This window comes from Schistocerca americana, chromosome 4 (assembly GCF_021461395.2).
Source record: "Schistocerca americana isolate TAMUIC-IGC-003095 chromosome 4, iqSchAmer2.1, whole genome shotgun sequence".
NCBI classification, from domain to species: Eukaryota; Metazoa; Arthropoda; class Insecta; order Orthoptera; family Acrididae; genus Schistocerca; species Schistocerca americana.
Genome location: NC_060122.1, coordinates 466,753,750 through 466,772,831, shown reverse-complemented (window position 1 = coordinate 466,772,831; position 19,082 = coordinate 466,753,750). Strand labels below are relative to the sequence as shown.

Genomic DNA, 19,082 nt, shown 5'->3' with positions numbered 1-19,082 from the left:
CCCTGTTGTATTTATTAAGAGCTTTAGGAATGTGTTTCCCAGGACATGGACGGAAAGACAAAGAATACAGTTCGTGGTCTCCTTTATTCAAGGTGACGCGGCACTGTGGGCCACCGACGTGTCCAAAAAATGTCTAACGATGCAACAGTTTGAAGGTGCATTCTTGCAAAAATTCTGGTCCGATAAGTGTCCAAGAAAGACTACGAAAGGAGTTGTACAGTCCAGAAATGTACAATCCTAAGATGGGAACGTTACGCAAATATTTCGAAAAGTATATAAACAAAACCAGGTACTGGGACGAGCCAATGTCCGATCGTGACATAATCAGATTAATAAAAATGAAGTTGCCCAGTGAAATTAAAAGATATTTCATCAATGTGCCGGAATACGATATAGAACAATTCATGGAAATAGTGGATTCTGTTGACTTATTGATCGAAGATATGAAAACCGAAAACAAGTGGAACCATGCAGGCTGTAATCAACAAAAAGCCGATTACAATAGCAGCCACAGTAACGGTAGTAACTTAGTACCAAATGGTAACGAGAATAGGCAAGAGCACCGGCAACAGAATCGAGGCACAAACAATGGCAATGGTTATAACGGCAATGGTTATAATCGTCAAAATCGAAAGAGACATCATGATGGACGCATGAGTAATGGATATAATGGTAACGGCAATCCGCAATGGCGGAACAACCGAAACCAGTGGTGTGGTCGTAACGAACCGACACCACAGTGGCAACAAAACACAGCGCCACAATGGAACACCAACCCAGGTCTGTCACAGAACATGTCAGGGAGTTACAACCGACCACCACAAAACCAGAGCCATACACAATATCAAAATACACCATCTGGGAGGCAGGGCGGCCAACCCAACAGTAGCAACAACAACAACCAGAACCACAATGTGAGGTTAGTGGAAGTGACAGACAACTGTCAACCCACTAATGCTCATCCGTTAAACTAAAGACAGCCACAATACGCTCTCCGTTGTTGGCTGCAGGATGGTGTAGTGAGGGCACATTCACAGACGACAGCCATGAACTTTGTATGCTGAGATACAACGAAGGAACAAAAATAGAAAAGGAACTTGTAGACATACCGCAGACATGTAACCGAACCGACAAAAGTGTTGTGCAGGCTATATTGCAAGCAGATATGTATGGAGCACCAATACACATAATAGTCGATACCGGTGCGTCAACCAATGTCATGAGCGCAAATTTTTACAAGTACTTGAGTCAAAATAATAGAATACCAGTATTGCCAGTGAAGAATTGTCGTGTTACAGGTGCAATAGGTGCACAATCTCATATCATAAAGCACCAGGTGCAAGTCGAGTTTACGGTAGGAAATGAAGCAATGAAAAGCTCGTTCCTAGTAGTTAAGGGATTAGGTGTTGCTTGCATCCTGGGGATGGAATTTTTACGCCAGAGGGACGCAAAAATCGACCTCTTGTGCGGGGAAGTAAGCCTTATGAATGAGGATAGACGTGTAGTTTTGCCGTTGTTGAGGACACGGGAAGTGCACGGTAAATATTGCCGGAGCTTTCAAACGAGATTCGAAGGAATACAGGTAATGAATTTATATTCTGGCTTAGGTACAAGACAAGTATATTTTAAAGATTTTATTACTGAAGACAAAGAGAAAAAAAAGGAAACTGATAGACACGAAAGTTAGGGAGTCAGAACATTTGACTGAAGCACAACAAAACGAATTGACTCAGCTACTTACAGATTATGAGAATGTGCTTTCGGAAAAACCCGGTGTTATCGAGGGCTACACCTATAACATCGAAGTGGTACCTCACGATACTTTCTGTCACGCAAACTACACCATTCCGTGGTCAAATAAGGAGGCAGTTACCAAGGAAATAAGAAAAAATACTTACAAAGACTTAAAGAAGTTCGCTCAGTAGAGCAACGTTTACATTTGTGTGTAGTAGGTTAAGTTTATAGTGTATTTTTTCTGTGTGTAAATGTTCCGATTTTAGTGTAATATTTAAAGACAATGAGGCACACAAGATTAGTGCGATTCAATTTTGTACATGTTAAGGAATAATAGTATTTTTAAGCAATTGTATTTTGAAGAAAAAAATGAACGTAGGTTTAAGAATATGTTAAAAATTTCATGTTGAAAAATGCTTTAAAAATATTTAAAAAAAAATTCAATAGCATGTAATGATGAAAGAATTTTTCAATAGTGTGTCATGAATATTTTTGAACTGTAGTAGTAATGCAACTTATGAAATTCAATATTATAGTGTATATGTCGTTTCATGTATTTATGTTTATACCGATCTTGAAATATGGTCAATCATAATTTACTAAACAACATGAGTGCAGGGTGTACATCACCCAAGGTACCTCATGTGTTATGGGCAAGGTACAAAGCAAATCAGTAAACGCGACTACCGCTAAGCACTGTTAAAATATATTGCCATCTGCTAAGGCAGAGATTTGCACGAATTTGTAGTGTAAACAAAAGTCACAAATCTAACATTAATCTAGGAACTTGCACGCTAGGCCTAGATTATAAAATGTGTACAGTAATGCGAGAGGCAAAGTTTTGTAAAGTCGAGCCTGGCTCTGGAGGGCAAGTACGCAATGAGTGGGCAGACATGACATGGGGACTGACCTCAGATGAGACGGAAATACGATTGTATAGTCAAAAAATCTGAAGGCAAGTACGACTCTAAGTGGAAAATGAAAAGAGAAAATTAGTGCGAGAGACTGGTAAAATCCAGCACAAGCCAAAATCCAGTTCAGACTGAATGAAATACATTAGTGTTTGTAAACTAATCGAAACAGTTACTTTAAACAGTGTGAAAAACTGTGAAGGTGAAACTGTGATACGGACAGTGAAGTGCTAGTATTGAACGTTCAACAGCGATAAGGACGCCAAACGCCAATATTACGCACGAAAAACTGTGAATTTGCTTATAAATGTGAACTGTTAACGTGAAGTGAACCCACAGTCAATATTTTTGGGACAGACTGTAGTTTCAGTGAGCACAATAATGCGAGATTGGAATGCGATGCATGGACTGTTGCAAAACAGCGACCGCAGAAACGGCGAATGTTTGTGCTAAACTCGTATTGGGACACTCACCAGTGCCTGCGAGTGCGGCGAAAACATGAATAATTTTATCCAGACAAAAACTGACGTGTAATGGAAACAATGGCGCATCAAAACTTCATTCACGGGAGAAGATCCATGTTATGTATTCTGCAAGACAGTGCTAGCTTGACACTCGGAAACTGGCGAAAACTTAACAACAACTGCTGCACTAATAAATTCTTCTTTCCCACTAGCGTAACCATCTGCAGCGGGAAACAAATATTACGTTGGTTGTGTGTATGTTTCATGTACTACGTCGGAGAAGCGTAGCAGAGCTGACTCCTGCCAACAAGCGCGGGAGGCGGATATCATCCCACTCCGCCACGCTCGGGCGAGACAGAAGCGCATCGCCAACCGTGCAGCCGATCAGCTGATTCTGACGTTCCGCGACGGCGAGACACACGCTGGCGTCGAGCGGGCGTTGACCTCTCCGCAGCCGCCGCGAACGCCGAGCACCGAACACACCAACCGACGCCGTCGCGAGCCAAACGTCGCGGCGTAGATCATCAACGACACCGCAATCAATTGTTATAATGACCTCATTTTTTGCATAGTGCAACAAAAATATTTGTATGCACATCCTGTACTCCAATGACATTCCAGAAACGTTTAAGTGAAAGTGACCCAAGCAGTTAGTCTGTCGCTCCGCCGAGGTTTTCCCCAGGTTTCCCTACGGCCGCGCCAAATGGGGAGCGAACAGTTGACACCCCTGGGACTTCAAATATTCCGGACTAAATCGTGGTTGTATACCTTGAACATCATCTGTATTACACCTTGTGTGCAACACACCTCAGTAATTACTACTGTGTAAATATACGATGTGACATATGTAAACTGTGAAAGAAAAATCTGCGTGTGGACACTGTGGACATGAAAGAGGAAATATTTATGTAAAAAAAAAAAAAAAAAAAAAAAAAAAAAAAAAAAAAAAAAAAAAAAACCAACCACGAACATTTTTTATGACAAACATTTCGGGGGGGGGGGGGGGGGGGGGCAATATAGCGTCCCCAGTGCCATATTACGAAAAGACTTTAAATTATTTATAAAGAAGACATTCATAATTCGTAAGAGATTTTTTTTATCATGTAGCCATAAAATAATAATTTCTCTGTGTAGGTTTAGATTGCAAAGAAATAATTTATGACAGAATGATCTAAAGAGACAAGATACGCTCTTTTGTTAATTTTTTAGTCGACTTCACTTCCTCTTTTGTCTTGAATGTGTCTAGAGGGACATCTTGCGTGTGCTGACGAACGTAAGCATATTTGTATGAGTTAAGCATATAATATACTGATTTAATATTATTGTGCACTTTTAATTTGTAAGAGGTGATCCCGATTTCATGTCTGCCTTCCTTGAATTAACCTGCATTCAAGTAATTTACAGCTCAACAATCGCAGCGGCCGATGCAGCCAACGACGCCATTACGTGGCGATATTAACTTATGAAAATTTAACGGAAGCTGAAAACTCGCCCGCTATTAGCATAATATTAATTTTTCTCCACAGCCGCACGAAGTTGCAGAAATACTTAGCTTTAAGATTCTTATTTTCAGTACCATAGCTGAGAGCCAGAGCCAGGACTCCGACTACAATACAATGGTCAACGGAGGTAAGAAAAATACTCTCGCGCGTGTGTGGGCCGCAATTTTAATTAATAACTACAGATTTCTTGTTTTAAAGTGAACTGACTAGCCGAGGAAAGTAATATGAAAAGTTTATTACATTGTTCAACTTCAATATCATTTTTATTAAGGCCCACCACGTAAGTCGGCAACAATCAATAATAATAACAATAATAATATATACATTAAATTACGACGGCCGACGGACGTGAGAATAGTTAACGGAAGACGTAGAAACGATATACCGAAACGAATACGTATAGCGTAAGTCAAACGTTCGAATTAGAATAGAAACCCCACGAACACAAATTTGCTGTGGCAGGTATGAAATATAAACTCCGTTACTGGCTCGTTACACTTGAAGGACAGATGTTGAATGGGCCGAAACGAGCCGCCGCATAACAGCGTAGTTGCCTGCTGACTTCGAAAGAAGGTAGATGCGGTCCCTAGCGCAACTTATAACATTGTCGAAAATCAGTGCGAACGTGAGAGCTTTGGTACACCCTGTTAAACAAACGCAAAAATGGAGGCGGTACAATTGGAGAGCGATCCGCCTTCACCAACATTCATAAGCAATTCATTAATAGTTTATATATATATTTAATTACAAAAAACTAATAATAAAAAAAATGTTGCATGGCGCGAGATTCGATCCGGCGACCTTCGGATTACGAATCCGAGCGCGTACCGCTGCGCCACGACGCTGTAGAAAACTGTTAATCGTAGAGAGTATTTCACCGCAACGGTTTCTTTTAACTGTCGATTTTCTCGACAACGGCTGAGAAGTGCATCTTGGTGCTTTGCCACATTACACCTCTGGCCATGAGCTTTTATTATGCGCAGTATGAATCGAATCTGAATTTCACAATTGGCGGCCTCCCCTTGTTAGTGGATTTGAGTTTCTTGTTTACTGTGACAAATACCCGATCTCAATTTCCTGTTCGCCTATCCTTTCGATACACACCACTTAAAATTTCCCCCAAAAATCTCACTGCTATCAATTTCAGGTTACAACCAACCTTTAGTGCTTCAAACTCTGGTACTTTGTTGTGAATGCTTCGACAGTTTACCATCAAGATTTTAATACTCTCACCTATGGGAGGCATTTCTTTCGATCTTTCCCTGATACTTCTGGGTTTCCTACAACTATCATTATCTGGATTAGCTAGAGAGTTCACACTGTTCAAAAGAATTAGTGGAAAAAGTGTAGCAACGTCTGCTATGGTGAATATAGTTTGATACAGGAAGTACTCATTTTCTTACCACGACTTGAGATCTTCACTTTCAATGTATGCAACAATTAAAATCTTTCACCATCTACTGGCTGTGTTATTCATTACAGTGTCGAGTGACCCTTCAGAAGGAAGTGAGTATTGGTGTCCCAGTGTTTTCTTAGGAGGTATACATGTGGCAGTTGTCATTTGTGGCCGTAGTATTCAACCACACACATACAATGGGACATCTTAATGCAGTGCAAGTTGCAAGGGTGGCCTGTTCAATCTGAAAAGGATGGACTTCTGTTAGTACTGCTGCAGATGCCAATGTCTGTCCATGTGTCACCCACAGGTGTGGACAAACTACAGGGAATTATGTCAGTATACAATGTGAGTTGGACAAGTTTGCCAATGCATTAGGACCCCACTTGAAGACCGATACTTGGCCATCTCTGTGATATGCTATCATATGGATACTGCCAGAGCACTGCAAGACAACCTCAGAAGAACCACTGGAGGTGCTGTGTCTAATACTGTAATGGACAGGTTACAAGAAAGGACCGCCCGACTCAGGCATCCTGTTCAAGTACCCTGCTTGACACAACATCCTTAAGCTTGCCTTCCGTTCAGCCATTCTTGTGTCAACCTTGATGACTGGACAAATTTGTTGTTCACAGATGAGTCCTGATATCCTCCAAGACAAGGTGATGGCCATGTTCATATGCAGAGACTTGTGGTGAACAGTACTCGCCAAATATTGTCCACAAAATTGACAGATTTCCAAGGTTTTATGTGATTGTGGTGAGGCTTCAGAGTTGACAGCCATCCAAATCGTCACTGTCAATGGTAATCTTACCATCATGCAGTCCATCGAACAGATCCTGTTGGACTACGTGGTGGACGCCGGGTATGGTGCTGGCCCTGAATTCCTTCTAATTCCAGGCCCTACATGATGGACATCAGCAGAGATTTCTTGTGAAGCCTGAACACTGAAATAGTGGAATGGCCAGTAGTGAGTCCAGACCAAAACCCCATCCTGCCAATGTGGGATCTTCTTATTTCTGGCTGTCCTGTTCCACCACAGACACTCCAACAACTTCTAAGGGCTCTCACGGAAGAATGGGAACGGATACCACAGGAGGGCCTCAGTAGTCTTACAAGGAGCATACTATGTATGTGTCAGGCAGTGGTAAAAACTCACAGTGCGGATACACATTACTGAAGCTCTCAAACTCCAACGAAAAGCACCCAGGATGTTGGGGTGAATGATTGTTTCCACTTAGTTTTTGACACCAGTCAGACATTTCACTTGTTTTTACGTAAATAATCGAGTATTGTAATGATGTTTTGTTGTGTACTTAGTTTCAGAAAGTTAAGATATAATCTGGTAACATACCCAGTCCGCAATTATTTCTCAGTATAGTATGGCAGATGCCCAAAGTCATGTTCCCCTAATTCTTTTGAGCAGTGTGTTACACCTCTGTCTGCATGAGCTGTATCTGCAAATCAACAACTTTGGCAGCAGAGAATCAGACATGATTTTAATTGTAAATTTTTTCTCATGCAATATCCCACATCGTGATAACAAACGTTTGTTAAGACAGAAGTAAAGCCAATTTGTAATAACATTATATAAAACTGACTGACATTCTCAGGTGAAATTCTACCTAACTGGTGTTTGGCGAGTTACAGTGTATGTATTTCCCATGTTTATTTTGGTTCTAGGCTTGGGAGTAGGGGGTGGGGAGGCAAAAGGAACAGGCAGTTATCTTTTAATTCATAATTCATTATGTTACTAATTTTGTGGCAAAAAGGGAGGACAAGAGGATGACAGCAATGCAGTCTCTGAAAATACATTGCGGTGCCAAAAGGAGTGGGATAGCAAAATGCACGCATACAGCCAGTGCACTGATGGAACTGTCATTTGTACTCATGTGATTCCTGTAAAATGGCTTCCGACATGATTATGGCTACATGGACAATGCAGTGGCTGACGGCCTCCACTTAAATACCGAGACCAGCGGCATTTGCATCGAGTTGTCAGTGCTGACATACAAGCAATGCTGCGTGAAATACCGCAGAAATCAATGTGGGATGTGCGACAAACCTATCCGTTCCTACAGCACGGTGAAATCTGGCATTCATGGGCTATGGTAGCAAATGAATGACGTGAGTGCCTTTGCTAACAGCACAATATCACCTGCAGCACCTCTCCTGGGCTTGTGACCGTATTGGTTGGATCCTAGATGACTGGCCCCTGGTCAGATAATTCCTAAGTCCTTATTTCAGTTGGCAAGAGCTGATTGTAGAGGCAGTGTGTGGCAAAGACCGAACAAAGCCACAGCCTCAAGTTGTCGATAATGCAATGTGCAAGCTGGTGGTGGCTCCATAGTGTTTACATGGAATGGACCGGGTCTTCTGGTCCAACTGAACCAATCATTGACTGGAAATGATTAAGTTCAGCTGCTTGGAGACCCATTTGCAGTCTTTCATGGACTTCATGCTTCCAAACAACAATGTAATTTTTATGATGATAATGTGCCATGTCACCGGATCATAATTGTTCATGACTGGTTTGAAGAACATTCTGGACAACTCAAATGGATTGTTTTGCCACTCAGATTGCCCTACATGAATCCCACTCAACATTTATGTGATGTAATTGAGGGGTCAGTTTTTGCACACACACACACACACACACACACACACACACACACACACACACACACATATATATATATATATATATATATATATATATATCTCTATACTTTTGCAAGGGACATCCAATGAGTTGTTGAGTCCATGTCATGTCGAGTTGCTGCACTATGCTGGGCAAAAGGAGGTCCAACACAAGATTAGGAGTTGTTCCATGACTTCTGTCATCTCAGTGTAAAAGTTCAGTTACAATTAACAATAAAAATGCACACAATACAATGTGTATCACTGTCCACAGTGAACATATTACAGAAAAGAAGGAATTAGAAGTTTTAACAGGGCAAGTTGCACTTTATACTTCTGTGTTGTTTCTGTATAGATTGTTTCATGTGCTAGAGCTGTGAAGACTGGCTCAATACAAAATACCACATCATGTATTTTGCACATGAAACTAGCTGTATTATTACCTGTATTATTTTTGCCCCTTTCATAGATGTGAAGACTGGACTTGGGTAGTGTCAGACTGGGTGGTGCATCTAAAGGCTTTTTGCTCTTTTTTCCTTTGCAATAATTTTCCACGAGAGACTATGATGAAACTGAGCAATTGAAAGTTTTGTTCCAGAACATGAAATATAAAATGAAGAAATACACAATACATCATCTGCTTGTGAATCAATCATTGTGAAGGTATGTACCTTCTTAGTATCTTGTTGATTCCCAGAGACGAACAGTACAAAAGCTGACTGCTGAGTATGCTATCGTTAGTGGATGGTAACCAAAACTGTAGTTCCATATTATTAATTATTATAATAGCCTTTTATATGGTACACCACTGAATGTTTTAAAGCAAGACCAACATACGAAAGCAATAAAATTTTTGCTTGCATTTACGTATATGCAAAGTATTTGACAACCTTACCTCATGACATTTTGAACATTGCAAATCTTGAAGAGTATAAGCCATGGTCTTTCTGTGAACAATATCCAGTAACATGTATTCAAGCTCTTTATTGTCATAACTTGTTTGACACAGTGGGCATTTCCATACAGGGCTACAGAAAAAGGAAGAAAAAATGTTTTATTCCTTTCTGTCAAACAGAAGGTACAGAAATAATTTAAATATTAAGGTATTTCACAAAACATATAGAATTATTTAAAAAATAATCACATAAAAATATACTCCAAATGCTTCTAATGTGTCAATAAATCTCAGCTGAAGGTTTATTAGAATTAACTATTGGGGTACACACATCTATTAACTGTCTATATGCTCTTGCTTTTAAGATGGCCTTAAGACAACAGATGAGAATCAGTATGAGAACAAATACGCAAAAAAATGATTTTCAATAAAAAAGATTAATTGTGGTCAGACACATGATCACACTGCAATCACTTTTAAAAAAGCCCCCCCCCCTCTCTCTCTCTCTCTCTCTCACACACACACACACACACACACACACAAACAAACAAACAAAACCTTAACTAAAACTGTTCTCTCTTTTCTCTATAAAACATACAAGGATATGATTTTATTTATAAAAACTGAAATTACTGAAAAATACCCTTTAGACATGAACAAAAACTGAGTCTTAATCATTATCATCTTCCTCTTTCTCTTCATCAGTTAGGCAAAGGTCTACTCAAAATTTTTTTATGTTGACATCTTATAGGCATCCATGTTGACAAAGGCTCATCCACTGTGGTTACAAATTGTAGTGTTTACATGTTGGAGGGCCTCTGCCAGCTGTCAGATGTGTCCACCTGCAATCCCTGGCACAGTGTCTCCATTCCAGGAATCCAGCAGGATCTCTAGCTGTTCTCAAATCATTAGGCCCATCCAGAAACTTTCTCCTCATCTCCACCACCCTGTGCGCTCCTACCTTCTACTTGCTTCCTGTCCATAAACAAAGCCACCCAAGGTGCTCCATTGTGGCCAGTTAATGTGCCTCCAAGAGACCATCACCTTCAGCCTATTACTTGTAATCTACCCTCATATATAAAAGATACCAACCATTTCTTCCATCGACTCTCCACAGTTATTGTTTTTTACCACCCGGTGCCCTGCTCATCAGTGTTGATGCCACCTCCCTTTTACACTATCGTCCCCATTGCTCAAGGTCTTCAGTTCAATGACTACTTAACAGCCTGTGCCATCTGGATCCTTCCTACCAACACCAGCCTTTCTGAACAGTCATGTTGGAACTCTCTCCCTGCAATACATCCAATGTTCTCATCATAACCCCCCCTCCCCAACCTTTCCCATTATCTACCTCTCTCTCATTCTCTCATCTCTTCCACATCTCCTCCCCTCCCCTCACCAGCACAGCCTCTTGACTGCACATAGAGCCCTGTCCTGTCTCCACCATGTCCCTTCGCACTCTCACAGACAGCACATCTTGCCTTACACTGCAATCCCTCCCCCTTCTTCAACCCATGCCGCATCCTTACCCAGACCACCTACTCCAAGTAGCTGCTCATGTGAGACATAGACGGGCCACAGTGGCTGGAGACGGTAACAATAAGCATGTGTTTTATGTTTCTGAAGAAGAGATTTTTGTCCAAAATCTTAAATGTTTAGCACTCTTTTCATTGTGCATGTCTGTGGTAAGTAGCAGTCTATCCTTTTTCATAGCATTATTCTTATTCCATCCTGGACTTCCTATGTTGGACTAAGTCCATCAGGTGCACACACACACACACACACACACACACACACACACCTGGCCTCAACCTTTGCTTGTCCTTGTCCGCTACCTGCCCATCCCCTTCAGTGCCACCACTCCAGCCCTCCACACACCTATTCTGCCAGTACACCTGCATAGTCAGTTCCCCTTCTCTATTTCTCTCCTCTCCCTTTTTCCCCCACTTGCACAGCCTCCCAATGCTGCAAGTAGCACATCTCTGCCAGCTCCCACATGTAGTGTTATCATCTTATCCCTCCTATCAATGCCACACACCTGCTCTGTACCCCCCTGACAGGCACAGCAAAGATTACCATTCACCTCAGACGCAGTCAGGCCTTAGTGCTCAGAGATGACAATGTCTCTCTCTCACTTTGTCTTTCTCTCTCTTCCCGTGTGTGTGTGTGTGTGTTTTGTTTTCATCTACGTTTGACGATTGCTTATCTACCACTCGATACCTCTAAGTAGTAAGTAGCAACCTATCCTTTCATATTATTATTATTATTATTCCATTCCAGATTTTACATTTTCTGATAGAGTAACTGCCATTTTTAGTTCCCTGCTGGCCATTAAAATTGCAGCACTATGAAGGCAGCATACACAGAACACCAAGTTGGCGTAAAGCATACTACATGCTTGGATAAGCAAAAGTGCAGACACAATATGTAGGTAGCAATATGTCATCTACAGTTTGTGTATATGAGGAAAGAGAATGCAGTGAGTTTATCTGCCAGAAATTGCATTTGAATTTTGTTCATTTACGAGAAAATTGTATTGAGCCGTACGTCAAAGTTGGATAGTTGCAAGATCATGGTGCATCAAGACTGTCTTATATCTTTTCACAGTATTGCTGGTTAGAATCTGACAACTGCTATACAAATACAATATCAAGAGGTTCAGGAGGACTATTTTCAACACCATGCAGGGTACAAAGGTCACACATGACTGACCTCAAGAAGACAGACATATTGTTGTTTCGGATGTGCTGGATTTTACAGCTATGTCATGCAGCTTGAGCCAGGTAATGGGTCTGTCTGCAGCAAGGGGAATATCCACACTGAGAAAGCAATTACACCTAGAGCACTATGGACTGTCAGCATGGGGCTGTTGCTAGTTTCCATATGCATCGCTGCAGTTCAATACGCATCACTGCAATGGTTGTGCACCTGATTACAACAATGGACTCAGTATTGGCACTGCATTGTCTTTTCAGACACATCCTGGTTTGGCGTACAGCATGACTATGGGCATATCCATGTGTGGAGGTTCCAAGGGGAACAAATGTGTCAGGTTGCATTCGTCATTGTTAAACAAGCATATCTCCTGGCATGATGGTATGGACTGTCATTATGTATGCAATGTGAAAATTCACAGTATTTTCCCGTGACCTATTAAAAATGTAACAGTTGTGACGTCATGCTCATAAAAGCAGCTTGTTGTTATGAAGTATTGAATAGTCTTCGTACGAAAGCCTTTGACACATTTTGCTGTCAACAGACGCTTATGTGTGCTCTGTGTTTTGGTGTTCTAAATGGAAAATTTTCTCTGCAACTAGAATTTTATTTTGCTGTTATTTTCACATTTATGCTTTATTGATGCAGTATTATTCCGCAGTAGTGGACTAAAGTAAAATTCTTTGTTAGAGTATCAGTTCTCACGAGTCCAAATTATAGAAATTTAACTGTAAACTAAAACAATGAAAAATTCCTGGAATTCTAAAAAAATTCAGGGTTTTTCCTGGGTGTCCTGAGGTGTATACATTCTATCATTCCTGAAGCTGAAAACAAGCTCCAGTGAAAATAAAGTGTTGCTTATCATTGCAAATTTGGGTCTTTTTGTGATAAACTCTGCCTAACACAGGCAGAAAACTTTCTGTTGATGTTAATAGTTGGCTTGCAACTTTGAGGTGGACTGTAACTGCATAATTATTGCATGTGAAGATGTAATGATCAGAAACAGTTCACTGAAAATGTGGAGGCATATGCTAGGAAAATAGTCACATTAATACCAATGTTTGAAATGCCTGTTCTTAGATGATTAAAACTAAGTGCTGGACTGGGACTCGAACCTAGAACCTTTGTCTTTTGTGGTAAGTGCTCTACCAACTGAGTTATTGCAGCAAAACTCACAACTTGTCCTCACAGTTTTATTTCTGCCAGAATGTTTTCTGACACATCCCTGTTTGAAATAAGTACAATTACCATGATCCTCACCATAAGAATTCATATGGAGTTGCTAATATCTTCAAAAGGACGCTAAAAACTGTTTAAAGAACTGATACAGTTCATTTAAGTGATATGGTTATATTTATGATGCCTGCACATAGTGGATAATTTTTATATACAGCTAGGTTCAGAATTCCTATACATGCTTCTAGAGGTTGTAGTGGGGACGTAAAATTTTGATAAGGAACCCATGTCCAGAAATGTACTGTTTGGTTGTAAAATAAGTTTGAAGATCGCGTCACTTTCAATGTCCAGCTTGATGGTATGGTGCGTAATGGTACAGGTGCACAATGCATGATTGAGAACGTTTTCCAGATCACCGCAGTCCATCACATGCCGTTTCCATCTTATCACAGCAGTGGGTGCAAGAAACTAACAGCCTACATTTGCAACTAAAAGGGTTGACTATTGGGTTCCACAAACATGCTCCAGGGCTTGCAGATAGGGTGTCTGAAAGAATGTGTTGCAGATACACCTTGCAAAATGAACAGCAGGATCACCACATGGATCAGTTCCTGTAGAGCACTTAGGTCACAGCTCATTGTTTCCGTGATGTGTGCACCGTGAAGCATGTCACTGGAAAGTGACCTGATTTCAAACTGACATACAAATCATGCATTTTTGGATATGGGTTCCTTGTAATTTTTTGTTTGTACAGAAGTTGTAAAACCAACTGCATCCAAGTACTGTATTGACTGGTGCATAATGACTCATTTTATGGAAGCATTCTTACAATTTCAAGAATCATGTCATGTGGAACTAACAAAATAAAATGTGCCTAAAACAACAGAATCTATGCACATCCAATTTTTTTCACTATACCACGATCCCTGCAGCTAGCTGCACCAGGTACAAAATGCAAGATCTATAAATACCTACCACCTGAAGATGAGCTGGCTATGGCTTCAAAAATAGCTAAAGGAAGAATAAAAATGTTCTAAAAAAGCATTTCAGAGTGGCTGGTCCTAGTAGCAACAAAAACACAACCATACTCATAGGGTTAACATCAATACAATAAATTTACTTCAGCTTATAAATGTTAGATATTTTCAAATTGCTTCTTTTATCTTAATTTTTCAGAATATTAACACTAAATTCTACAAAGATCATTTAGCTAGGTGGTGTGATAATGACTCAGTTCTTTCTAGAAATATTTAAGAAATCTAAGCAGAAATTACTGGTTTCAGTGGATATAAACTTAATGTTATTTTCAACATACATGATGATACCTCATTCTCCATGTTTTCCCCACATAAATAGGCTACTAATTTATATTCCTTTACATTTAACATATGGATGCATGGGTTTACTTGGTGCTCAGACACAGATAATAAATTAACTTTCATTTGACATCCTAGAGCATGTAAAAAGACCAGAAGTTCATTTTTTTCTTTCTTTCTTCCTTTTTTATTCAAAATCATATAATTCAATTGAGTACATGTCCATCATATGATGTAAGAATGCTGTGCACATAACAGAAGGGGTGATCATGATATCCTAGAACATCAAGATATGTTTCTTTAATTTAATAGTATGCACAATGTAGATTTCTTCCTCTACCATCCAACTTCCATTTTTTTGCTACAACTAAAAAATTAATGAAAACTACTAACAACTGAAGTCAGAGCAACTACCAGAGATTTATTGTACACGACAGTTAACTTACGTCTCGTTGTCAACTCCACGGTAGGGATCACGGCAAAGGTCAATGTCTCGACAGTGATTGCAGGCTCTGCATATCACTTCTGGTAAAATGAATGAAATACAAGGATCACGCCATGTGGCAACTGAACTGAATTCTCCAATACCAAGAAGGCGTAACATATTGCGGCGAATATTGTTGACCTCTTCCTGGACACTAGGGTCTAGTGACAGTACCTGTGATGCAGAACGAAACAATAACAAAATAACTGAATTCCATATGGGGAAATGGTGGAGATTGCAACTAAAAGATTACACTAAACATGGGTACTATTCTCAATAATTACTGATGTATTTTACCCCTGACTAAAAGGGAAGACATACACCACAAACTATGATACATATGACATAAAATGAAGGCTCATTCAGATACTCTGCCAGTAGTTCAATTATAGCACACAAAAAAGTGATAAATCTTATAAATTTCTTATCTTTCATATCAGGAAGGAAAAATGTGTACAGAGGAGGGGAAACCACTAACTTACGGATAAAATAAAAAATTATTTAATGAAATCAAACAACGAAATGTGAGTTAGTTTAGCTACCTGCACCACAAGCACATTACTGCTTGTCTTTAAACACAACAGAATACTCAGCAATCACAGATACTCCAATTTTGACTATTTAAAAAAAACCACAACAACAACACACACAAATTTTACATAAGCCATATTCACCTAGTGCGTTAGAAGATGAGACTGAGAAACATAAATCAAAGAGTGTGAGATCAGGGAACAGTGGTTTCCTTGGAATGTGACTCACTGTACTGCTTAGGAAACTTGCAGAACTGAAGACAATATTATGGAAAGAGAAGAGATGAGGTGGGAGTCATGATATTATGAGAAAAAATTTGGCAGAGCCCTGAAGACTTAAGTCAAAACAAGGCACCTGGAATAAACAACACTTCCTCTGTATTATTAAGATCTTTAAGAGAACCAATCGCAACACTCTATTCTATCTGGTATGCTAGATACGAGTCAGCGAAAAATCCTCAAACTTCAATTAGAATGTAATAATTTCAATGAAGGCTCATGCTGCCAGGTGTGAATATTACCGGAACATCAGTTTAAAAACTCAACATTAAAAAGTTAATGACATTAGGTTTTTCTAGGGGAGAATAGAAAAACTGGTAGATGCTGACCTCAGGGAAGATACGTTTGGGTTCTGGAGAAATTTAGCAATACAGAAGGGAATACCGACCCTAGAACAGTGTTGGAAAAATTTCATGTAAGTGTTCTAGGGCTCATTCTGTCAGAATGTCTCGGCTTTGTGTGGTCCTCCTTGGAGCTACTTGGTAAATTACGACATTTCATGTAGCAGTGTCATGCAGCACTGTTTTTTCTGGCATTTGGTGCAGTGTTTTTTGATCTGTACACAATGGCAGCTATTTGCTTCTGGTATAAAGGAAATTTCGTCGTTCTTGCAATGGGGCATACATTCAAAAAAGGCAGATAGTGACCTATTGTCCCAAGCCTGGATAGAAAATGAACGAGAATTGCAGTCTTCCCTCCCAGAGAGAATATTGTGAATTCACAATGTCCATTAAGCAGTCACATAAGAACCAGGCACCAAAAATGTCCTACAGAACTGCAAGCACAAGGAATTTAAAGATATAGTTGGTGATGAATGGGCTAAAAATGACAATCAACAAGATGATTTTTATGGGATTCGTTGTTTTGTACATCAAGAAGCACTTGGCACTAAATTCGCAGGTATCGAGCTCATTATTATTGCTGGTACAAATAGTAAATTTTCTGAAAGCGCATAGATTATTATGGCGTTAGTTTCAACAGTTTTTGATGGAACTGAACAGAGAGTGTAGGGACATATATATATATTACTGCAAAATATGTTGGTTAACTTAAGGGACATGCCTACAATGATTTTTTGATTTAAGTTCAGCTCTTGTTGAATTTATGAAGGAAAAAGGAAAGCAGGAACCAATACTAGGAAAACCAGAATGAACTGCAGACCTCACTTTTTGTGAGCTTGATTGCACACTTGTATGCCCTCAGCAAGATGTTGCAAGATGAAAAGCAATTTATTTTTATTTGATGGGGAAAATGGAACCATTTAAAAAGAAAATTAGATGGTGAAAGGGACAACTTCTGACAAAGAACAGTGCCCACTTGCCTAAGCTCTCTTGTGTTAAAGAAAATGCAGTGTTGAAAGAACTAAAGGAACAGTTTTCAATACATTGCCAGGAGAACCATCTCAAATCTGTCTTTGGGACCATTTGTTGTTTCAGTTTAAAGAGTCCCCGTGCTTTTGCAGCAGAAACTGATTGTTCTGGAATGTAATTCCCTTTAAAAGATAAATTCTTTTGCGTTAGAGCTGTCCAGGACTTTTACAAATTTTACCTTGGAAAGAGTTTCCACATCTCCATACAGATGATGCGAAACTGATATCACTGTTACTATCAAAAATATGCATGTGGCAGGTTATTATTATTATTATTATTATAAATTATTATTCCTATTATGGAAATAAGTAAGTCACAATTACATGGCAACCTAAGTGACAAAAATCTGCAAACTGAATGTGTTTGTCCACATGCTGACAGTGTGTCCCAGATATAAATTTTATCATGTCTTCGGTGAACCAAAGATAATTAAATGATAGCAAAAACATATTTTGTTTGTGGTCTATATTTTTGAGAAATGTATTCACTGGAATGAACAGTAGTTCTGGATAATGAAATTTGATTCTAAATGCATTTGAAATGAAGATTTATTCCACCCTAACCAGTGTGTCATAGAGATTATTTCTTTTCTTTCTATATGTAAGCTTAAATGTTCTAAGAAATTTAAAAGGAACAATGTGGTGTGCATAATATTGTTGGTGTAATAAAGCTGCACACCCAGCTTTATTTTTATTGGTGTATTCTCTTGTACAAACAGCTACAAACTGTCACATGATACAGTGCATTTGCTGTTTGCCCATATTCCCACTCAGACAGTGTGGTGCAGTAGTAGGATTGGGGGGGGGGGGGGCTGGAAGAGAGCAGTCAGATGAAGATGAGAGAGATCTACACATGTGCAAGACCTCTATATGCAGGCAGAGTTCTTGGTCATCCCTGTATTAGAAGATACACTGAAGAAAAATGAATCAATGGTTATAGCATTTGTAGATTTAGAGAAAGCACTCTGAAACCAGCAGGGATGAAGTATGAAATATGGTATCTACTTTTTATTTACTTAAATTTGACATATTTCGTGACAGTACCTTTTCCGTAAAATGTTTACAAGGCGATATTTGTCTTGGCTTCAGTTGTCTAGTGGAAGTATGATTCCACAATGCAGTTTTGTCAGTTGCAGAAATGACCTGGTTCAATGTGTTCACCTCATTTTTAGTACTTCAAATACCATTTCTTCGAATGTGGTTTCTTCTTAAAGTTTATATAAAAAAAAGTGGTAACATAATTCATTTTTTTCTGTTCACTTCCAAATTAATATGACGGCGACCTGCACATTGTTCTACCGTCAACACACACCAAGAGTTCATTGCCGACTGACTACAGTCAAAGACAACTCCAGCGTCAAAGACATTTTACACAACACACAAGCTTCCACTTGTAATCAGTCTCTCTGATATTCTTCGTCACATTTACTAATAGTAATCAATATGCTGTCACTCTCAAAAATATAAGTAAATCAACATATAATAAGGCAAATTATAATAAAAAATTTTGACAAAAATATAAGAAAACATTTACAAATTGGTACTGACAAATCCGGTAGAAAATAACACATCTCCCAGATCCATTAGAAGTAGGAAGTTAAAAGTTACAACTTTTACAGAAACTGCTGTTATGAGAGTTGAAGAATATGAAAGGGCAGGTGAGAGGGCATG

At 39.4% G+C, this 19,082-nt stretch overlaps 1 protein-coding gene across 1 annotated transcript in view; it reads right to left on the bottom strand.

Moving 5' to 3' along the window:
* Nucleotides 1-19,082, bottom strand: part of LOC124612707 (DNA polymerase epsilon catalytic subunit 1) — a 313,866-nt gene that overhangs the window by 10,846 nt on the left and 283,938 nt on the right. Inside the window, exons 34-35 of the mRNA XM_047141058.1 lie at nucleotides 15,196-15,407; nucleotides 9,543-9,675 (exon numbers count right to left, since the gene is read on the bottom strand). Coding sequence (XP_046997014.1) covers nucleotides 9,543-9,675; nucleotides 15,196-15,407 — 345 coding nt within the window. The remainder of the gene's footprint in view (nucleotides 1-9,542; nucleotides 9,676-15,195; nucleotides 15,408-19,082) is intronic.